Source organism: Belonocnema kinseyi, chromosome 6, assembly GCF_010883055.1.
Source record: "Belonocnema kinseyi isolate 2016_QV_RU_SX_M_011 chromosome 6, B_treatae_v1, whole genome shotgun sequence".
Lineage (NCBI taxonomy): Eukaryota > Metazoa > Arthropoda > Insecta > Hymenoptera > Cynipidae > Belonocnema > Belonocnema kinseyi.
This window is the reverse complement of record NC_046662.1, coordinates 3,200,230-3,224,520: the sequence shown is the minus strand read 5'-3', so window position 1 is coordinate 3,224,520 and position 24,291 is coordinate 3,200,230. Positions and strand designations below refer to the sequence as shown.

Genomic DNA, 24,291 nt, shown 5'->3' with positions numbered 1-24,291 from the left:
TTTTCGTTGAAAATTCCACTGTTTTCTTATCTATTTGGTTAAAAATTCAACTTTTTTTTTGTGGAAAACTGATATTTCTCTTGAAAATTCAACAATTTGGTTGAATTTTGTATCTTGTTTGTTTGAAAATTTGACAATTTTGATTTTAAAAAAGGTTATGATTTTTGTTGGAAATTAATTTAGTTAAAAATTCATCCTTTTGGATTGAAAATTTAATTATTTTTGTGAAAAATACAGCTTTTTTGTAGAAAAATGATCTTGAACTTAAAAATCCAACAAGTTGGTTCACATTTTTATTTCTTTCTTGATCAAAAGATAAATTTTGGTTGAAGATTTAACTGTTTTGGTAGAGAATTGAACTATTTGATTAAAAATTGAATTTTTTTTTTGTAGAAAAATGATCTTTGGCTTAAAAATTTAACAATTAAGTGACATTTTTTTCTGGTCTACAAATTTGTTTTTGGGTAAAAATTCTTCTATTTGTTTATAAATTCTACTTTTATGTTGAAAATTGTTCTTTGGCTTAAAATTTAAAAAATCTGGTTAAAAAGTGTTGTCTTTCTTAACTAAAAAGTCTTTTTCGGTGGAGAAAATTCAACTTTTGTTATAAATTCTTTTTTTTTTTTTGTAGGAAATTAATTCTTGTTTGTTTTAAAGTTCAACTAACAAATTCATGTAATTTAACGAACAAAATAATTAAAAATAATGCGTTCAAACACCTAAATTGCAGAAAATATTAATTTTATCCGTTAATTTCATTATAATAAATAAAGGAATTTAATCTATAGACAAATGAAAAAGTATGTTTTTTGTTTGTTATTTTTTAAATTAAATAACAAATTAGTGGATTCTTTCCCTAAATTGGCCTCGGCGGATCTTTTTGATATTTAATTCGTTTTAATTTAAAAAGAAAAATTGAAATCCATTGAATAAATACGACCTCTGGAACTTTATGGATCCCAATATCATAAAGATATTTTCAAAAGCGGCCATAGATATTTGTCCTGATGATGTTGTGGGTAAAGACGACCTGAAGATGTTGTGGGTAAAGACGACCTGAAGATGTTGTGGGTAAAGACGACCTGAAATTGTTGTCTTGGTTTTGGGCGTCGGGTCGCCTGAAATTGTTCTTGGGAGCGCAGAAAATACACAAATAATTCTTTTTTCTATAATTTTCGTTGTAAACTCGTCCCAAGTTGAATGACAGGTATCCGACAGCACTGGGGCAGAAGATCAGCATCCACAAAGGGGTGGTAATCCGGACTGTGTCACGTCAGAGAGCCACCATGGACCCTCATATGCCTGTTGAGATTGCCGCTCTGACTGAACCTCAGCAGGCACAACTTGCACTGGTACGGCTTCTCGCCCGAGTGAATTCGCAAATGTTTCGTCAGGGTCGAACTGTCGGAGAAGGCCTTTTTGCAAAATCGGCATCTGAAAACCGATTAATTCAATGGTTTTTCTTTATTTTTTTTTTTAATTTAAGTGGATTTTTTTCAAGATTGAGTGCACTCAGCAGCGCAGAGTGGGCCGAATTTAGAATCTAGGGTTTTTTTTTAAATTGCAACTATTTCGATGAGTTATCTTTGATGTTAGTCCAAGTTATAGTTAAATAATTTTTAGTTTATATTTTTTGCGTTTCTAACCATTTTTAACCATATAGTTAACCCTCAAAATCCAGACTGGGTCTATTATACCCAGATGATATTTTTGGCTCTCTATATTGTTGTTTCAGTTTTGTGAAAATATTTATAGTAATATGTTGAATTCATCTAATTAATTTTATAATATTGATTTTTGTAAGACTTTCAGCTATAGTTTAACAAATAAAAAATCCTAATGCCTAAATCTAAAGTTTAAATTTTTTTTTTTTTTTAAGAAATTAAAGTTTCATTAATGAAGATATTTTAAAATTTTAAAAACGAATTTTGTACAAAATAATTAAATTTTTTCCAAATACTTGAACTTCCTACCGAATTGTTGAATTTTCAAGCCAAAAAGAAAAAATAATTTTTTACGATAAAATTGAATGAACCAAAAAATACGAATTTTTAACAAAATTGGTAAATTTTCAGTTACAAGAATTAATTTCTTAAAAATTTCAACTATAATTATTAATCCTTAACCAAAAAAATTAGTTGAATTTAACCATGAATAACGAATTTTAAACAAAATACATACATTTTCAACTAAAATTATTAAATTTTCTACGAAATTTTTTGTATCAATGTTTTCTAATCTCGTGTTTTAAAAGTTTTGAAAATAAACTTCAATGTTTATTTAAAATTTTATTTTACAGGCTTTAAATTATCAACATTTTTATTTATTTATCGCAGGCTTTAGAGTATTTTCCTTATTCCCCTGTTTTATCTCGTTTGTTCAATTAAATTCGAACTAAATTAATAGAATCTAATTTAAATATTTTAACTTTTGGAAATTCCTTCCTTTTTTGGTAAAAAAAGTAATATTTCTTTTTGGTTCAAAATTTATCTAAAATGTGAATTAAATAATAGACCCCAATTTTAAAATACAACTATTTCATGTTAAGAAGTTTACTATTATATTTTTGGTTCGTAATTGATATCGTTTGGTTAGATAATCAACTTTTGGATTGAGTTTCGGCCAAATAGTTTATTTTTAACCAAATATTTGACTTAAGTTGAAAAATTGATTTTCAAAAGAAAAAAACTTTCAACAAAATAGTTTAATTTTTAACAGAATAGTTGAAATTTTATTTTAAAAAATTTATTTTTAACGTAAAGCGGATTCTCATTAAAATTGTTCAATTTTCCACTAAATTGATGAAACTTTCTTTTAAAATTTCAGTTTTAGAAACAAAAAGAAAAACTTTTTAACGATAAAGTTCAATTTCCAACTAAAAAAATGAATTTTGAAGAAAAAAATTTATTTTCATTTAAGTAATTTAATTGTCAACCAAGTAGTGGAATTTTTAAGCAAAAAATACAAACTTTTTCACGAAACAGTTGAATTTTCTAAAAAATTTTTGAATGTTCAAGCCAAATAAACAAAATTAAAAAAAAAAAAAAAAAACAGTTGAATTTTCAATCCGAAAATATGGATTTGCTACCAAAAAATGCATTTTTCATCAAGAAGATCAATTTTTAACCAAGCAGTGAAGTTTTAAACCATTTTTAACCAAGGAGATGAATAGTCAATCAAGAAAAAAAATTTACAACAAAGTAGTTAAGTCAATAACGAGGAAGATTAATTTTTTACCAACAAAATAAAACACGAATTTTCAACGAAATACATTAATTGTTAATCAATTAGTTTGTGTTTTAAGAAGAAACATTAATTTTTAACGTAAGAGCGAATTCTCAATTAAATATTTAAATTCTCAAACAAAAATTTGAATTTGTACTCAAAAACATTATTTTAAACTTAACTTTTCAACAAAAAGAGGTAAAAAACGAATTTTCTGTCTTTTACGTTAAAAGGCGAATTTCCTACCAAATAATTGAAAATTATACTATTTCATTGCAAATTCGTGTTTTCCTTGTAAACATTAACTGTAGATTGTTTTTTTTTAGTTTAAATACTTTGTTAAAAATTTATTTTTACTGAGAATTCAAATATTTGGTTCAAAATTAATTTATTTTTATAAAAATTCTTTCTTTTCGGTTTAAAATAATTCTTATTGGTTAATAATTCAAATTCATGTTTTTTTTTAAATTAATTACTTTGACTGAAAATTTAACTATTTAATTTTTGGTAGTAAGTTTATATTTTTTAGTTCAAAATTCTAGTAATTAAATAAAAATTCGTAGTAGAAAGTTAACCTTTTTTGAAAATTCATCTTCTTTGGTTGGAATTAACTATTTTTTTTTTAAATTAAAATATTTTTGGGTTGAAATACGAGCCATTATATATTTTTTAATTCATATTTTTGGTTAAAAATTTAACTACTGAATTCAAAGTTAAACTACTTTGCAGATTGAAGATTGATTCTTGTGTTTGCTAAAAAAAATTTATCTATTTCGTTGAAAATTCGTTTCTTTTTTAATTGAAAATCAACTTTTTTTTAATTATAAATTAAACTATTACAATGGTGGTTAAAAATTGAATTATTTGGTTTAAAATGTAAATTTTTAGTTAAAAATTGATGTATTTTTTTGAAAATTCGTGTTTTTAGTAAGTATTCTCCCGAAATTTCTCTGATTGTAAACATATATATTTTTTGTGTGTCAAGGTTTATCATTTTAGTTGAAAATCCATCTTTAGAGTAGAAAATTTAACCAGTTTTTTAAAACTATTATTTATATTAGTATATTATTTAATTCCATTTTTTATTGAAAATTTATTTTTTTTTTATTTCAAAACTTATATTTTCTATTGGAAAATCGAACTATTTTGCTAAAAATTCCTTTTTTTTTTTTTTTGAGTAAAAAATTTATCTTATTTGAAAATTGATTTTATTGGTTGTGAATTCAAATTTTTTTTTATATAATTCCTTTTTTATCCAATTTAACTGGTACAAAATAAAATATTTTTTGGAAAATGTAACTTCGATGTTTGGTTGAAAAAATTTTCAAAATTCGTGTTTTTCAGATGAATTTAACAAATTAAAAATTATTTTTTTGTTTGTTAAAAATTGTTATTTTAAACTTAGAATGTAACTATTTCTGTTTGATTAAAAACGTTTATTTTTTAGTTTAAAATTCAACCGTTCAAAAAATCCGATTTTAAAATTTTTATTTCTTTTTAATATTTCTTAGACCAAAAAGTTGTTGCTTTTGCCATTTTTTAAGTAAACCCAAAAATGCCGTTAAAAAATTTCCAATTATTGAAACTGACTTTTTTTATTTTTCTTGACTTTTAGAGTAAATAAGTAATTGACTTTTTGGTTAAAAAAAAGTATAAGGTTTTACATGAAATATTGCATAAATAAAATTTGAAACAAATTTAATAAATTGAGAAAAAAAATTAATAGCTAGACTCGATCACGTGGAAATGCTTAATATTTATTAGTCAGGATTTAATTTTAAAATTTTTGAATTGAATTTGAATTGAATTGAAATTTTTTTTTTAATTTTTGAAATTATGTTTATAAAAAATTTTTAATATTAATCAGGGATTGTAGAGCATTAAAAATAGAGTTAAAATTATTATAAAAAATCTACAAAGGGTTCCACAGGATGTCTACTCATCTGGAAAACCTGGAATTGTCAGGGAATTTTTTCTTCATTCGGGAGTATTTTTTAAAGAGCGTGCTGACATTTTTTAAAAATTGTAATATGAAATTAAATAACAGTGATTTTTCATTTGCAAAAGTAGCCTTATATTATTGGATTGAACTATTTTATTGGAGATTTGTTTTGTTGGAAATTAATTTTATCATCTCAAAGTTATTCAACTATTCTAGTTTTGATTGAAAGTTTTTTAGTTTTTAGTTGAAAATTCATCGTTTTCGGTTGAAAATTAATCTTTTTGTTAGAAAATTCAAGTACTTGGTTAAAAGTTGAATTTCATATTTTTTCCTCAAAAACTAACTATTTCAGTTAAACTTGAAATATTTGTTGAAAACCTTTTTTTTATTTGATTATTATTTTTCCTAACTGAAAATTTAACCATTCAATTTTAGGTTGAAAATTCAACAACTTTGTCAAAAAAAAAATGTTTCTCTAGACAGAACAATTTTTCATAATTGAAAATTCGTCTCTTAATAAATCTTTAACTATTCCAGTTTAATGTTTCGTAATTTTAGTTTAAAATTCCTCTTTTTAGTTGAAAATTATTTTTTTTAAATGAAAATTCAACTTAAATTTTTGGTGGAAAATTGATTTCTTTGTTGTTGAAAATTGATCTCTTTTGTTGTTGAAAATAATTCTTTTTGTTTAAAAGTTATACAATTCTAGTTGAAAATTTGTGGTTTTTGTTAGTTGAAAATTTACTTTCTCCATTTTTGATTAAAAATTCGTTTTCTTTTGGGACAAATCAATATATTTTTGCAAATTCAACTATTCCAGTTAAATATTGATCATTTTAGTTAAAAATGCATCATTATGATTTAAAATTCAACTACTCTATTGAGCGTGAAACACTTTGTTAAATATTCATTTTTACTTGTTAAAAATTAAACTACTACAATCAAAAATTCATAATTTTAGTTAAAAATTCACCTTTTCGGCTGAAAATTAATTTTCTAAACTAAAAATTTAACTATTCAATGTTTGGTTAAAAGCTTATGATTACTCGTTGAAAATTCATATAATATCTTAAAACTTCTTTTTGAATTTTTGTTGGAAATTCATCACTTTGATTGAAAATTAAACTATTTTTTAAAATTCGTTTTTTTAGTTCAAATGTTTTTTTTTTTTAACTGAATATTTTACTTACATTTTTGGTTGAAAATGCATCACTTAGATTGATATTTGAACTATTTTGTTGAGAATTTTTTTTTAATTCAGAATTTAAATAATCAATTTTTAGTGGAAAATGCATAGCTTCGATTGCAAATTAAACTATTGTGTTGAAATTTTTCTAAACTAAAAATTCAACTATTTGGATAAAAATGCATCTATCTTCTTGAAAATAAAGTTTTTTTACTTGAAAAGTTTGGAATTTGAAGCATTTTAAATTGAATTTAATATAGTAACCAAATACATTTTACTTAAAAGAATATAGTTACTTTCACAAGTGAAAAAAACAGTATTTTAACACTTAAAGGGCATACTGGGTGTATTAGACCCAGCGACTTATTTGCGCTTTAAAAAAACGTACCAAATTCAAAAAACTGGAAAATATGGCGCCAGATTAACAAATTACATAAAAACCTATTTTTTATGTCATTTTCATATAATTTTGATTTTTATCATTTTTATTTGCAGTTTAAGATTAATAAAATTGTTTAATCACGCAAAGTACGGTGTTTCATTTTTTATTGAATTGAAGCTTTTATTTTTTAGAATAAATACCTTCTTTGGAATAAATACTAAAAGACTAATATTATTTTTGAAGCGCCGTATCTCGGAACTATTCAAGTAAAATTATAAGTAAAAATATCAAAAAATATTAATTTTAGAGTGAAAGAAATCATTTTTAAATTTTTTTTCCAAAAAGGATTTTTTTAACTACTATAAATTTCAAAAACTCTTATGAAACCTTCTTCATTTAAACTAGTTAGATAAACATCATTAATTGATTTTCTTGTAAAAAAAACTACCCAATACCGTCGGCACAGCACATGTTTGAAAACCCTTGGGTTCATAACACCCAGGATGCTCTTTATGTAATTTTACGGAAGTGTGCCCTCTAACGGTTAATTTTACATTGGAATACTACTATTTTTAAACATTTGGATATTTACAAGGACTAAGAAACATTATTTATAATGGATTCAAGAAATTACATGAATATTCGAGTACATGTTCCAAGTCGATTGTTTAAAAAAAAAACGAAATATTTAATGGTTCCGTACTATGAAAACTATTAAAAAATGCAATGAGAATAATTCATAATTTTTTAATCGAATGATGTTCATATATTTTTGAAATGCAATTCAAAAATCCAGGGAGTTCTTTTTAAAAAAATTAAGTTTGATTTTTTATTTAGTTTTTCTCAAATTTTTGTTTTTAAAGCAGATAGACCTCTTTGTTTATAAATATCCTAATTAAAGGATATTCGCATAATTAATATTCTTTTTAAACAATATTAAAAGTTTGAAATTTTTGGAAAAAAATTTATTGGAATTTTTTATTTTGAAAAAAATAAAAATGTATAACTTTTGTTCAAAGAATATATATATTACGACACGGCCCTGACTGTTTCCGTTCGGAAACTTTCGATTTAAGCCAAGGTCAGAACCAAACCCGTGCTTAAATCGAAAGTCTAGTGTATTAATTTTTCTTTTTCAAATAAATAAAAAAAAATGATTAGGTTGTAGATTGAGTTACCTGTAAGGTCGCTCTCCAGAGTGCGTTCTCATGTGTGTCGTCACGGAACTGCTTTGCGAAAATCGCCTGTCACAAACAGGACATCGAAATGGTTTTTCTCCGGAATGCGTCCTGGCATGGGCAGTCAAGTTGGCCGCTTGGCTGAAGGCTTTCGAACACGCGTGGCATCTACAATTAAATAAATTATTTTTATTTCATTTTTAAAGTCATACATTTCTCTAGATACATATATATTTTAAATATTAAGATAACCTTAAATTATTGAAAAATCGAAAATCTTCTTTGAAATCTAAATCGACATTTTCGGCGAAAACAGCTAGTACAGAAATTGACTTTTTTTAAGGTAATGATTTTTTCTAATAATACCGATTTCCGGCATAAATCGCCCACATAACCTAAAATTCTTCAAAGTTGTAAACCTTTGAAGTATAATTTTTTATTAGAAATATTGATTTCCGACAAGAAACACTATCATAATCAAAAATTGTTAAAAAATTATAAATCTTTTTCAGATTATAATGTTTTATTTTAAAAAATATCATTTTCCTATGAAAAACACTGACATAAAATATCAAACATTTTTTTAGTTAAAAATCTTTTTTTAAAGTATTATATTTCTCGTGCAAAATATTAACATAACCTTAAATTGTTCCAAACTTGTAAATCTTCTTTGAAATCTAAATCTAATGATTTTTACTAAAAATACAAATTTCCGGTGCATAACCGCAACATAACCTAAAATTGTTTGAAAGTTGCAAATCTTCTTCAAAGTCCAACTTTTTATTAGAATTACTGATTTTCGACGAAAAACGCCAAAATAATAAGAAGCAGTTAAAATATTCTAAATCTTGTTCATTTTATAATAATTTTTGAATAAAAATTAAATTTCCGACGAAAAACACTAACATAACCTTTAAGTGTTCAAAACTGCAAGTTCAGGTTTTTAATTTGAATGATTTTTCCTTATGATGATAGATTTTCGACGAAAAACAGTAAAACATATTCCAAAATTGTTCAAAGAATCTAAATCTTGTTCAAATGTTTGAAAACATCAGTTTTCAAACACAAACAACATAACCTAACGTTTTTTAGAATGGTTAGTTAAATTTTGTAAGTCAAATGGCGTTTTGTTTGAAATAACAGATTTTTGACGAAAAACACCAACATAAAATACAGAAAAAATCATTTAAGAGTGTAAATCTACATTTAAACCTGGGTTTGTTTTTAAGTAACAGATTTCCGGTGCAAAATGTTAACATAACCTTAAATTGTACCAAACTCTTCAATCCTTCTTTTAAATTTAAATGTAATGGTTTTTTACGAAAAATACCAATTTCCGGCGCAAAAGGCCAACATAACCCAAAAATATTTAAAAGTTGCAAATCTTACTTGAAATTAAAAAAAAATTAAAATTACAAATTTTCTACAAAAAACGCTACAATAATTCAAACTTGTTAAAAGGTTCTAAATCTTGTTTAGTTTAGAATAACTTTTGAATCAAAATTTTAATTTTCGACGAAAGCAATAACAGAACCTAAAGATGTTTAAAATTTTAAGTTAAATTTTTTAATATGAATAATTTTTGTTTGTGATAATCGATTTTCGACAAAAAACGCTAACATAATAAAAAATTGCTAAAAGATTCTAAACCTTATTCAAATGATGAGAATATATGTTTGAAAAAATCAATTTGTAAAAAAATGCTAACATAACTTGAAGTTACTCAATGTTAACATAACCTTAAATTGTTCTACAGTTGAAAATCCTTGAAATCTATATCGATTTTCTGGTGAAAAGCACTAGTGCAAAATTGACTTTTTAAAAATGTAATTATTTTTTACTAAAAACACCATTTCCAATGTCAATAGCTCACATAACCTAAAATTGTTGAAAGTTGCGATTCTTCTTTGAAATCTAATTTTTTATTATAAGTACCAATTTTCGACGAAAAACGCTAAAGTAATAAAACATTGTTAAAAGATTCTAAATTTTCTTCAATTTAGAATGATTTTGTGATAAAAAATTCACTTTCCGACGAAAAACACTAACATAACCTAAAAATGTTCAAAATTGTAAGTTAAATTTAATATTTGAAATTATTTTTATTTATAATCAATCATTTTTGACGAAAAACACTGACATGATCCCGAATTGTTAAAAGATTCTAAATCTTGTGAAAACTATAATGATTATAATGATTGAAGTAACAGATTACCTATGAAAAAATGTTTACATAACCTTAAATTATTGTAAAATTTTAAATTTATTTTTTGACCGGGAATTTAACAAATTAAAAAAAAATCTGTTTAATTTCAACAGTTTTTTTTTCAAATATTCAGTTGATTAAAAAACTAAAAATTAGTGACGTTTGAAATCGACAATTCGGATGATAAAAAAAACCTTTTTAGTTGATCAAACAAATATAATCTATAATTCTTTTTTTTTTTAATTCAACTATACATTAAGGATTAACAAGTGAATAATATTATATTTTTCAAGAGGATTCGGAATCAGTTCAAAATTTAAGAATTTACAGATTTTAACTTTGAAAATTACACTGTGTTAATTAGAAAATCTTAGTACTTTAACAAATTTTAAGGCACGATTGAAACTTTTAAAACTATTTTGAACATAAAAATTGATTTTATGAATATATTGATAAGTAAGGCTTTTATCAAATTTAAAATATTGTTTTAGCATCAAATTTGAAAATTTTTCACTAAAAAAATAACAATTGTTGATTATTTTGACATATTTGATTGTTTATGTAAAATCAATACTTATAAATAAAATATTCAAAGCTAAACAAAAAACTGAACATTGAACGTTACAATTTTAATTGTTCTATTTGAAAAAATTCAATTTACAAGTAAAATTGCTGAATTTTTATGTATAATAAATATTGAACACCTATCATTTCTAGAGAAAATTCGAATAGGTTGAGATATTTAGAAGGCCTGAAAAGATTCAAAATCAATTAAAAATTTGAAATGATTTTAAATAATTCAAACGAAGTGTCTACGTATACGGACAAAATCCGGCTATTCGTACCGAAATTTTCGGGAAAGTAGCCCACGGCCTAATTAAAAACTTAATATAGCTTTCTGCAGATTTCGAACCAAAAATTTAGAAGCTTTTTAACAATTATGAAGGGTTTTACAAGAATAAAAAACATTTTCTTAAGATTCTTAGCAAAACTGAGAATTACTTATTTTGCAAAATTAACTTTAAGGGAATATTTAAAAAGATTTGAAGATTTCTAAAATTGTTCAAAATGAATCTGGTACATTTTAAGGAAATGTATTTTAATTTTCAGGTTTCAAAAAAATTAGGAAGAGTTCAAATCGTTTTAAAAGATGTTTAGAAATTCTAATGAAATTTCACAAATATTTTAAATTTAAATAAATGTAAAACAACATGCATATGTTTCAAAATTTTGAAATAAAATTTTGAAGCTTTTTAAGGCTTCTTAAACTATTTAAAATGAAAATAATTAAAATTCTAATTCACGAAGTGGGTTTAATCTTAATGATTTTTTTATTAAAAATACGTTTTAATTTTCAAGTTGCACATTTTTTCAGCGACGAGACATGTAAAGTTTTAGAGAAAGTTAGGCGACACGTTTTTTTTTAGAAAAAAATTGTTTTAAATTTTCCACAAAAAAATAGATGAAATTTCAACAAAATAATAGAATTTTTAGCTAAAAATAACATTTTCAGCCAAAAGAAAATTAATTTCCTACCAAAAAGTACAAAATTTTAACCGAAGAAGGTTAATGTTTGGCAAAATAGCTGCATCCTCAACCGAAAAAAAAAAAACAATATTTAACTAAATTATTTAATTTTCAACCCAGATAGAAAAAAATTTTCAGGGTGGCCAAAGAACTTTGTGTTCCAAATTCCTTGACTTGACTCTAATTTGACATATTCCCTGACCAATAATATTTAAAGACTAGAATTCTAATCTTGTAACATTTTGAATAAGAATCTTTTATTAATGGAATAAAACATGGGTAAATTTTAATGTAAAAATGTTAAATTTATTATTATTGTCATTTATTTAAAGTTCCCCTTATACAAATTCCCAGACTTCTGTAAGTATTAAAAAAAAATCTCGGATCAAATAACATGAATTTTCTACTAAAATAATTATTGTTTAAAAAATGATTTTTTAACAAAGTAGTATACTTTTAACCACGTAGTGAAATTTTTAACTAAAAAAGATTTTAATACGAAATAAAAAAAAGTTAAATTCAATCGAAAAAGACGAATATTCAGCAAAACAGTTGAAACCTTGCCCAAAACAGATTAATTTTCAACCGAACTGTTGCATTTAAAAAAAAAGATCAAATCTTTCAAAATAGATGATTTTTCAACCAAAAAAGATTTTTCAGTCAAGAAAGAAAAAAATGCAACCAAAGAATTGAATTTTTGAGCCAAAAAGACGAATGTTTCGAAAAATAGTTGAATTTTCAAGAAAAAGGTTAATTTACGACCAAACAGTTGTATTTACACTATTTTCAAGTTTGTGGAAATTTAGTTTAGTTAAAAAAATACGTGTCGCCTAATTTTCTCTAAAAAATAAAATATACAATATAATTCGTCACGAAAAATGTTGCGTTTGTTGAAAATTATTAAAAGCTTCGGAAATATTTAAATCTAAAATACGTGACAAATTAAACGTAATGAACAGAATTTTTCGAGCACAAAGAAAATAAAAAGAGGTGCATTTTGGTTGCGGGTAATTTTCAAGCATCTACTGAAAGTTATTGAAAAGCTTTAGAAATATCTAAATTTAAAATGCTCGAAAAATTAAACGCAATCAACAGAATTTTTAAAAGACAAAGAAAAGAACAGAAGTGAATTTTGGTTGCGGGTAATTTTCAAGCATCTATTGAAAGTTATTAAAACCTTTAGAAATATTTAAATCTAAAATGCTCGAAAAATTAAACGAAATGAACAGAATTTTTAAAACACAAAGAAAAGAACAGAAGTGGATTTTGGTTGCGGATAATTTTCAAGTGGATAATTTTTTCGCACCGAAACAAAAGAAGATACAATAATGTTGACATGGTATAACCATACCTAATAAAGTGGGTAAATATTACAACATAAAGGTGATTTTTCTTGGGGCTAAAAATTACTCTGAAATCGGGGTAAATATTACACACTGTTATTTTCAGTGAAAAAAAAATCAGAAGAGCCTCTAGAGAATAAAATAATCAATAATCAAGATTGCATTAAAGTTTTTGAGTTTTATTTAAGTTACCTGAATGGTTTCTCTCCTGAATGAGTTCTGAGGTGAGTTTTGAGGGTGCTTGGCCTGGCATATGTTTTCCCGCATATTCGACAGAGATTCGGTCTTCCATTATCATCCTGAGTTACAGCAACTCCCGCGCTGCCGATACAAAGGGAATGCTCTCCTGTCTGGAGCCTGGTGTGAGGGTGAGGGTGCGAATGGGGGTGTACACCAATGAGGCTATTGGCTGGAACTTGATTCGCCCTTGTCTGAGTTTCCACGGGGTTGTATTGGGGGGCGGGACTCAGTAAGGGCTCCATCCCCCAGGCCGACGAATAGCTCTGCTCGTACCTGTGCATTCAAAAATGCCTTAGCATCCCCTACAATCCTGCATAAATAACAAGATGGTGCAAGACCATCCCATCAATAACGCAGTCGCATTTGCCTTACCAAGCTACAATTGCACTATTTCAAAATTCAATATTTCCTTTATGCCTCATGGTTTGTTATTAGGGACGGTATCAAAATTATCTAAAAAAGAACACTTTTTTAGATCGATTAGTATTGAGACCTGCCCCATGCGTACAACATTCAAGAAAAATAGGATTTTCTCATTTCTCTCTGGAAGGTATTGATTTTATTGAACTAATTTCTGCTGTCACAAAACAGATTCTTACCTACATTCAGATTACTTGTAGGTAACACTAAACAAAAGTTCTAAACAGTTTGACGCTTTAATAAATGCAAAAAAAAAATAATGTCTCAGCAACAAAATAATTTTGTTGAGCAGTTTTGGTTGTGGCTACCAAAATGTAGTAGTTAGAGTTACAAAAGACTTTATTTATCACAAATAAAAAAGTTGGTTAAGCACCTTTTGTTGGGTGGACCAAGGAATTTTGTTGAGTGTACCCGTTTTCTTTTGTCTCATCACGAGAAACTGACAACTTTTTCAATATTGTGGATTCGACCGAAAATCAGCTCTCTGCGTTTTGATCATTAATATTATTTATAGTTCTATCAAGAAAAATAAAGTTGAAAAAATAGTTGTGTTTGTTTCGAGTAAACGTTTAGATTGCTGACGCTGCGACCCAAAAGATTTGAGATGAAAGCACCTAGGATCTTTAATAGATGTATTTCAAAGAAAATGATTCGTAGATTTTATTTTTCGTTGAATTTGTTCTCTCAAATTTTAAAAACATATTTTAATGCAATTAAGAGTGTACTCAAACTACAAAATAATGTTTGTTAAAAAAAATTGTATTACTCCAACAAAACTATTTTATTAAGTCTACCAAAGTTCAGTTCGCTCGTCATGAAATAATTTTGTTCTGATTAAAAATATTTACTTCGTTTAGCAAAATTATTTTGTAAAATCTACAATATTTTTGTCAAGTCTAAAAAATCATTGTGTGGAGCTAACAAATATTTGGTAAATTTAACCAAATAAGTTTGTTCAATCTACAAAAAATATTTGTTCTGCCTACAAAACATTTTGTTTAGTTGAACCAAACGTTTCAACAAAATAATTTGTTTGGTTCAACAAAAAGATTTTATTGCTTCTTTAGGAACCAACAAATTCGGTTAAGACAACCACATTTTTGTTCGGTTAACCAGATATTATTCTCAGTGTAGAAAACGTAATTTTTTTCTATGTTATAAAGTAAGTTTAGCTTTTTTCAATGAGATATAGTGTTACAACCTTTATAATGTCCAACAAAAAGAAAATGACAATAAAGGTTAACACCTTTCCCTTGTGTTAAAACGCAAAAGAGTTTAGTCTTAATTTTCTTGTTAACGTATTCAGATATTATGCAAGAATTCCTTTTTATTCAGCGTTTTGAGAAAGGAGGATCATCTGACAATGTGAAAGTAATCAAAGCAATCAAATTTAAAGATATACAGATACGAATTTCATCTCTATGTAAAATATTGTTGACGAAACTTATCACTATTAGTAAAGCGAATATAGACCTATGTTGAAGTCGCATAAGAAGAGTCAAAATAGGAAAAATCATTAAATCTAATAACAGAGACTTCTTAATTGTAATATGAACAGATCGAAAAAACAAGTTTTAATGAGCACGCATTCCTATTGGATGAAAGGAAGTACTTTATCCGTGTATGAAATTTATCAAAAACAAAAAAACTAAAAGAAAAGGAAGACAGGAAGTGTCAAGAACTAGCTCGCTTTGTGAAGGCAAAAACTGAAAGTAAATCTTATGGATGTGGCAACTACATCTCTGGAGCCTTATGGGATAATTAGTAGAAGTAAGACTTCAGGCATTCTAGAGAAGTTAAAAATCCGAAGAGAAAGGAAAAAGAAAAGAAAAAAATAAATAAGGAAATTCGAGAGCTTTACTTTTATGATCTCGAGGATGTAACGTTTGTTTAAAAAAGAGTGGACAACACTTGGGCATAGACAAAGAATCAAAGAAGAGGATGTTCAGATCGAGTATTTACAAAGGTTGTAAATTCTTCGGGATGAAACAAACAAAGATTCAAAACATTTCAGTTGTTGGTTGTGATAGTACGCTAGTTACAACAGAAAGCGAGGGTGGAGTTATAAGGTTTTTAGAGGTCACCTTAAAGAAACTTCCTGAATGGTCAATCTGCCTATTTTACTGTAATGAGTTACCCTTATGTCACCTGATACATACAATTGTCGATAAGACTACTGGACCAAACACGCTATCGGGACCAATGGCGAGCATTGGAAAATTACGATTAGTTGCCTATTTCTTCCTTTAAAGTAAGCGAAACAAAAGTGACAAACTGAATCATGCGAGTTGGTTGGTGATCGCTATCTACGACTGTACGTTTCCACATAAAACGTAGTATTATATTGGTGACTTTCATTCTTAGAGTTTTTACGCACCGTGCTGGTTTAAAATCGTAAGTAAACGAACTACAAAGTTTGCTGGGAAAATCTTTTGGGAAATGATCGTCAGTTTAAAATACTTTCCAGATCAGTTAAGAGCCATGATATGTGTGATATAATGTGTGATGATACGCGATTTGTGATAGAAAACAAAAGATGAAAAAAAGAAACAACTGGCTGTTCAAAAACCAAAACCAAAATCATGATAAAGGAAAACTGTTTCTGATGATCTTAGATCTTTCCTTAATGATCGAAGGCATGCCCTTGTCGATGATAATCTTCGTTTTACATGTCACGCTCAAAGTATAAAACCGTGAGTCAATGCAGTAATTGAAGCTGCTGCTTCTGTTCGTAGAAGAAAAATCGATATTGCTTTATTAGAAGATGGTTGCTATCAAGATAGAAAATGCCGAAGGTGCGGAAACGAACGCAGACAATAAATTTGCCAAAAATAAACCTAGGAAACGAGTAGCATATAGCATTAAGCCCAGACAGGTGAGTTGCTGGGATGGGCTGCATTAGGACTCAATTTGCATCCATACAAACCATTGTTTCGATTTTCTTCGGAAAAGGTTGATTGTTTTGCGGTTCGGGCCGAGTTTAACATTAATCGATTTAAAATAGTTACAGTACAATGTAAAGAAACATTGGGTTTAACAACTTTTAGGTTGAAGATGACCGAAGCTCAATGAATTAAATTTGGTAATTTGAAATAAGACTTACCCAGGGTGCATATTCATGTTCATCGTCATATTCATAGATACATTGACGGACATGGCAGGTCCAGGAGTATAATGCGAGGGTGGCATTGGTGGTCCGATATTTTGTCCATAGTCCTGGGTATAATGATGTGATGGAGCTGCCGTGGAATAATATCCCCCGGTGGGACTCCCTGGATGAACCACTGCATGTTTCAAGGACAAAAGCACATCCGCGACACCCTCTCCGTTGGGGTTTCCACTTCTGGGAACGCAATCGCCTCTGGTGCAACCCCAACTACTTAAGAAAAAATGTTTTTTATTCCACCCATTTGGATCAGTAAACTCATGACCCTAGAACAATAGCGTATTATCTCGCTTTTGAAAAAGAAAATCAACTGATGAGTTGATTGAGAATTGTAGGCAACATAAGATGCGTGTATAGGGAATATATGCGAGTTTCTAGACAAAAAAGACAGGGATGATAAATATTTAATGTTTTGGTTTAGAAAATGTTTTTGCTTTAACTAAAGCAAATGTTGGCTGCTTCCTTTATAAAAAGAATTTAAACGTTTATAATTTAACAGTCCGTGTTTCTAAAAGAAAAATAGTTTACTGTCTCATAGATCATCAAAACCTTCACAGAAAAAATATCATCTGATGGAGTGAAAGCTGTGTTCCTGGTTATTCCTGTATAAAGGAATCATATAACATTCATTTTAAGTTTGAATTCTAGAGGCCAACAAGATAATTGAAATGCAGAGTTATGATTTTGAGAACCATCAAGATGCGCCAAAGAATATGATTGAGCCTTGTACCTCACGCAAAAGTAGAACAACAGCAATTAATTCGTGAAACCTCATTTGAAAAAAGGAAGGACTTTAAAAGTAGGTTAAGGCCCCTGGAAATCATCGGTAAATCGGGATTCATAAACTGAGGCCAAATGGAGAAGCCATTAGGTCAATTTTTTTTTGTATGAGCGGCACTACCATCGTAGTAATGGAACATTCTACTATGTATATAAAAAGTAAGTAGAGAAAACAGTTGTTTGTATCGGTTTTGTTTTCGTGGCTTAGCATGCTTGGTAACGAACATGTCGGAGAAAGAAGATCTGCTCGGTTCTGGTTTTGGACGGACCTAACGATAAAAGGAAAAACTACCATGACCTGAGGTTCTGAAGTATGGAAGTAGCCCAAAAAACAGAACCAAGCAGATCATCTTCGTTAGGTATGGGTGGTAACAAGCATGGTTAATCACGAAAGCAAAAACCGATGTAGATAACTTTTTTATCTACTCTTTTTTGGATAAATAGTAGAATTCTCTACCATTGCGATTGTGGTGTTATTGTAGTTCCACTAATAGGGCGCCTTTTCTTTCGATTATTACATAAAAACAAAGCAGGTTGTTAATTTGGCCTCAGTTTATGAAATCCGATTTAATAATGATTTCCAGGGGCCTAAACATGGATGCCTCAGTAGTTCAACATTATTGTGAAGAAGAACTAAGAAGAGTAGTGACTAAAGTAAAAAAGAAGGACTGAAGAAAAAAATGTACTAAGAAAAGGAAAAGTGGCATTCCCAGAATTAAAACTCGTATCGTTGTTTTAGTTATTCCTTCCAAAATCAGATTCATTTACAAACTACCCAAATTATTAGCCTCTTCTCTAAAATTGGCACAATCGTAGATAACACCCTATGGTTTTGGGTTCAAGAACTATTGTTCCCTAATGGCTCCTATTTTTCACTGTGGATATGAATCTAATGTTGCATCTGATAAAGCTTTTATCTTATCGGTATTAACAATAATTGGACTCACTTGTAGGTTCCGGAACAAGGGCTAAAGAGTCCTGGCGGAAGTGGATCCAAATCCAATGGTGGAAGAGGAAACCCAGCCATGTCGTCGACCCAAAAACTGGCTCCAAATTCAGTCACCACCTGGTTTTGGTTTGAATTTTGAACCTGCTGATTCTGATCAGTATTTATGTCATCAGGTGAATTCTGCAGGTCCTGCAATCGCAGAGTACCTTGCAGAGCTCCTAAAGTTTCTTCATTTTGATTATCTGCTAATCCGTCATCCCCTGATAGGACACCCAAGGATCCTGAGCAGAGGCCTGAGGGTATCGTTGCCTCGATACTCCCCACCGAACCTATTTTTCAAATGAAAATCAAATCTTTTTATTTTTTCTGGAACTTTAATATAGGTATCTGGAACTCTGGCTCAGTATATGGCACAGATAAAGAAAATGAAATTAGGAAAATTGTGAAGAAACAGTTGTTACCCTATTCTACTATTTTTTTAAATTCCCCCGCAAAAAATAGAAAATCTAACAAATTACTGAAAATACTATACATGTCTTATTTTAGTGCTTTTCGCTGGAAATAAGTTTTTTCTTAAAATAATTTTAATATAAAATCAGAAATTATTTTTTTTAGTAGCAATTTTAAACATAACTCATTATCAAGGTTCCATATTCCTAAACTTTTCCTCGACTTTTCAGATTTATATCTTTAAGATTTAGGAATTTCTAAATTTATATCCTTAATATTTATGGATGTCTAAATTCTCTTAATAGAGGTTCCCTAAATATCAATCGATTTAAAAATAAAGAAATTCGTCTTCATGAAATAAGGAACAAGTAATTGTTTATTTTGAAATCCATTGATATTTAGGGGTTTCTCAAAGTCCATAAAGTTTTACATGTGTTTCACATTGTTGTTAGTCTTATTTAATTATTGTTTTAATAATTAAAGAATTAAATTGTTTCATTTGATTTTCACATTATCTTTTATAATAAAACAATAATTAATTAAAACTAATAACAATAGGAAACACATGTAAGACCTTATGGACTTCGGGAAATCCCTGAATATCAATCGATTTAAAAATAAAGAAATTCGTTTTCATTTTGTGATGAAGACGTATTTCTTTATTTTAAATTCGATTAATATTTAGAGAACATGTACTTAGAAAATTTAGAAACTCCTAAATAACCAATACACACAATTAATAAAGAGACAAGAGATCAGTCTGCTAAAAAAAATTATCTATGATTTTAAAAATTGAAATGAATCATGTGTTATGAAAGAAAGAATTTTATCTTCAATAACAAATTTTTTTAAATTACAAAAATAATCATTTTAACAATAGGTTTTGTAATTTAATTTTTTCCTGCTCCCGCTTCTTACAAACTGTTTGAAAATCTTTGTATTTTTATCAGTCATTGCTTATTTTTCTTCGAAAACATTTCCTGCAACTCTACTGTTTTTAATTTTGAAAATAATTCAATAATCTTCAGATATATTTATTATTACATTTTTTTCTGACAAATGCAGCCGTGAAAAAATTTACTTTCGAAATTGGAAACGAATTGTAGGACTATTTTGCCCGAAATAATACTCCATGATTGATAAAATTCAACTATTTACTAAAAATTGGTGAAAAGTCATAGTAAGAAAAAATTGTGTTTTGAAATTTGTTCATTAAAAATTGTGTTCTTTATTTGAAACTACATCATCAGCAATTTTACTTTTATTCTTAAAATCATAGAAAAACTTTCTTTCAGAGATCTGATTTTTGGAACAAAAACTACTAAAAAAAAAAAATCATTATAGTTCGAACATAATTAACAATTGTTAACTGTTTCATGTTACATTCACTTTTTTCAAAGAAAATCAGCTATTTTGAACAAATCTCATTAGATTTTGGAGAAGATTTACAATTTTGAATAATTTTATGGTATTTTATGTTACCGTTTTTCGTCGGGAAAAAAGCATCCGACTTAAATCCAATGATTAATTATTTTTTAATAATAAGAGACCCAAGATTGAACAATTTTGGATTTTATTAGTATTTTTTGTTGGAAATTGAAATCTTTATTGAAAAATCCTTAAGTTTTCAAAAAAGTTTGATAATTTTTTAACAATTTTAGATAACGATTTTTAGATTACTTTTTACATCGAAAATTTGTATTTCGAAAAAAAATCATTATGATTTGAACAAGATTTAGAATTAAGTATTTTTAATAAAAAAAATAAATAAATTTCAAATATTTCAAAGGATCTTCTTAACTTTTTTAAACAATTGAAGGTTATGTTAACATTTTAAATCGTCAATCGTTTATTTTAAGCAAAAATCATTCAATTTCAAAGGAGATTTACAATTTTGAACAATTTTCTGCCATGTTAATGTTTTTTTCGGGAATAATTGGTATTTTAAATACAAAATTATTGTATTGCAAAGAATATTTACCATTTTTACTACAACTTTAGGTTATGTTGGTGTGTTTTACTTGAAATTTATATTTTGAAATAAAAGTGATATCGGTTAAAATAAAAAAAGTCATTATAATTTGAACAAGATTCAGAATTTAATATTTTTAATTTTAAAAAAATTATATTTTAAACAATTTAAAGAAAATTTATAATCACAAAAAGAATAATTTTAGGTTACGTTGTCGTTTTAACCCGGACATAGGTATTTTTAGTGAAAAATCATTAGATTTCAAAGAAGATTAAAATTTTACTACAATTGTAGATAAAATTATCGGTTTTAACCGGAAATAGGTTATTTTAAAGAAAAATTATTCAATTTCAAAGAAGATTTATATTTGAGAACAATTTTTTTTATATTAGTGTTTTTCGTCGAAAATTGGCATTTGTAATTTAAAAAGTCATAAGATTTTGTAGGTTTTCATTTTTTTCAGATTACTATTTAAACTTGTTAAATATTTTTATTTTTGTATAATTATTGGCTTTGTTGACGTTTTATTCTAGAAATCGATGTTTCTAATTTAAAAATTATCAGACTTTAAAGAAGATTTTTTTTTTAAATAATGAGACTTTTTAAATAATCTTAGGTTAAACTCGCTTTTTTAAAAAAGGATTCAAATTTTAAATAATTTTTCTGTAATTTTATAGTAGTATTTTTCATCTTAAATTACTATTGTTGATAAAAATCAATCAATTTTTAATAATATTTACAATATTTGAAAGTGGGTTTATTATCATTTTTCACCGGAAATCCGTTATTTTAAACAAAAATCATTCACTTTTAATAGGATTTATAATTTCGAGTAATTTTGTATAATGTTATGTTAGTGTTTTTCTTTAAAAATTGGCATTTGTAATTAAAAAAATTATAATATTTTGCCCTACAATTGAACAGCTGAACTCTGTGAGTCTTGCCCGAATCAATAAAATGCTATACTGAATACGTGAAATAAAATATTTTTTTGATTCAGGATTTTTTTTCAAAATATACTGTTTTTCAAATGAAAACATCATTTAGTATCCAAAAAAAAAAATTAATTTTGATCGAAAACATATTAAGTTGTACTCATATTACATGTCTTTAAATCAAGTAATAGTTTTCCTCAATGTAGCCGTATGTCTGACTATATCCAGCACGTTTCTACTGAGAACTGTCTCCTGTCTGATAGCACCATTTTAAATTTATTTGCATGCTCCCCCCCCCCCCCCCCCCCCCCCCCCCCCCCCCCCCCCCCCCCCCCTCCATACACATTCGTGATGCTCACAAAAAAATGAGCATATATATTTTTATTCAGAAATCGGTTGATATTTAAGGGTTGCTGAAAGACTAAAGTTTTAAATTTTCCACGAGAAAAAAATATGTTTTTCTTTTTTTAATTTGTGATAGAATCCTCAATATTAGGTATATGAAACACCGAAAAAAATGGTTAGTTGAGTCAACTATTTAGCTTGTAAGATATGTTACTGCTATTTTATTAGTTGGTACAACCATTTACTTAGTTGCTGGTAGTAACCGAAATAGTCACTGCAACTAATGGAATGGTAGTATCCACTAATAATAAGCAATACGATATCTTACTTTTTCTATATTTTTCAGATATAACGAAACAATAATTAAATGAAACTAGCAGAAATGGGAAACAAATTAAAAGATCTTGGGCTATGGCAAATTTCTAAATATCAATCGATTTCAAAATAAATAAATACTTGATCCCTTTTTTTATGAAGACGTATTTCTTTTATTTTTTTTTGTGTGAAATTAGTTGATATTTAGGGAACACCTACTTAGGAAATTAAGAAACCCCTAAATATCAATTAATTTGAAAATAAAGAAATATATGTTTATTTTTTCTGAAGAGTATTTCTTTATTTTGAAATCGATTGATATTTAGGGGTTTCTCAAAGTCCACAAAGTTTTTACATGTGTTTCTCATTGCTGTTAGTTTTCATTATTTATTGTTTCAATATACCTGCGAAGTCGAGGAAAGGTTGAAGAATAGAGATAAAATTGAAATTTTCTTGAAAAAAAAACAACCATACAAATCTGGGAGCTGAGATCTTGAAAAGTCAAAAAAAAATATTTTCAATGTATTTCTGGATTACCCTAATGTCACTTCTACTTATTTATCCGATTAGAAACACTTTCATATAAAATAAATTGAAGGAGAGAAGTCTTATTATTATGAGAATTACACATATGAAAAATAGACGGCGTATAAACCAATAATTATAAATAATGATTAAAGGGTTAAATTTGATTGAAGTATTGATTTGGATAAAAAAATTACCTGTGTTGAGGGTGTAAGGTGGATCGGTGGTGTTGGCCGAATGATGGTTCTGCAGAAACTCCATCTCTGCAAAATTTCCACCGACAGCCTCCCTTAGAAACACCCCCTCGATCACCCCTGTTCTGAATCAGCTCCCGCCTCTATGGTGATGCGGTCCAGCCCCTCTGGTTGCCCTAGCAACCACACATTGTACTATGAATTCCCCAGTTCGAACTAATTTTATTGGAAAATAAGATCACATTTCTCCATACTCCATATTCCATACTTTTAATTAAAATAATACAACTCTCTTTAATTTAATTTCACTTCGAAAATTACTTGGAGATGAGGCATGTTTTTTAAAAAAAGTTTTCAATCGAGTAGAAAAGCCATAGATCTTCTAGAGTTCGATCAGGACATAGGAAATTGATAATCCATAAATATTTAATAGGGCTGGACAGGGGATGTTATAATTATAGGAATATTTAAATGGATTTTCTAGAGTTGGATCAGAAAATTGAACATAAACAGGCCATATATAGAGCTACACTGTTAAAAATGTTTGGAATTCTACAATACAAGCGTAAGGTAAATTTGAAAACATGGTATTGGAATGATGAAACTGAAATTCATGCTCTGTAATTGTTGTAAATCGTGAAGTCACCGTTCAGCATTCCAATGCATGTATTAGAGAGTTCGTAAGACGAAAATTGTGAACAAGGAATTCACGGAATTAATGGAATTCAAGGAATAAGTCGAATTCACGAAATTCATGGAATTCATGACATTCAGGGAAAGGACGGAATTCCCAGAACTCATGGAAATGAAGGTATTGACGGAATTCATGAACTTCACGAACGTCACGGAATTCGGGAAATTCATGGAATTGAAGGAATTCACAGAATGAATTGGATTCACGAAATTCAAGGAATTCATAAAAATAACGGAATTTGCGGTATTCACGAAATTAAAGAAATTCACTAAATTTATATTCATGAGATTCACGGAATTAAAGCAAATCAAGGAATT

At 27.5% G+C, this 24,291-nt stretch overlaps 1 protein-coding gene across 1 annotated transcript; it reads right to left on the bottom strand.

Annotated features, from left to right (window-relative positions):
- Window positions 1–777: 777 nt before the first annotated feature.
- On the bottom strand, window positions 778–23,347 carry LOC117174880 (protein glass-like). The gene is made up of 6 exons (XM_033364288.1): window positions 23,284–23,347; window positions 18,543–18,873; window positions 16,753–17,025; window positions 13,182–13,502; window positions 7,914–8,081; window positions 778–1,434 (listed from the first exon to the last, which is right to left on the bottom strand). Exons 1-6 carry the CDS (start codon window positions 23,345–23,347, stop codon window positions 1,269–1,271), a joined length of 1,323 nt encoding a protein of 440 aa, XP_033220179.1. The 3' UTR covers window positions 778–1,268.
- Window positions 23,348–24,291: the final 944 nt, after the last annotated feature.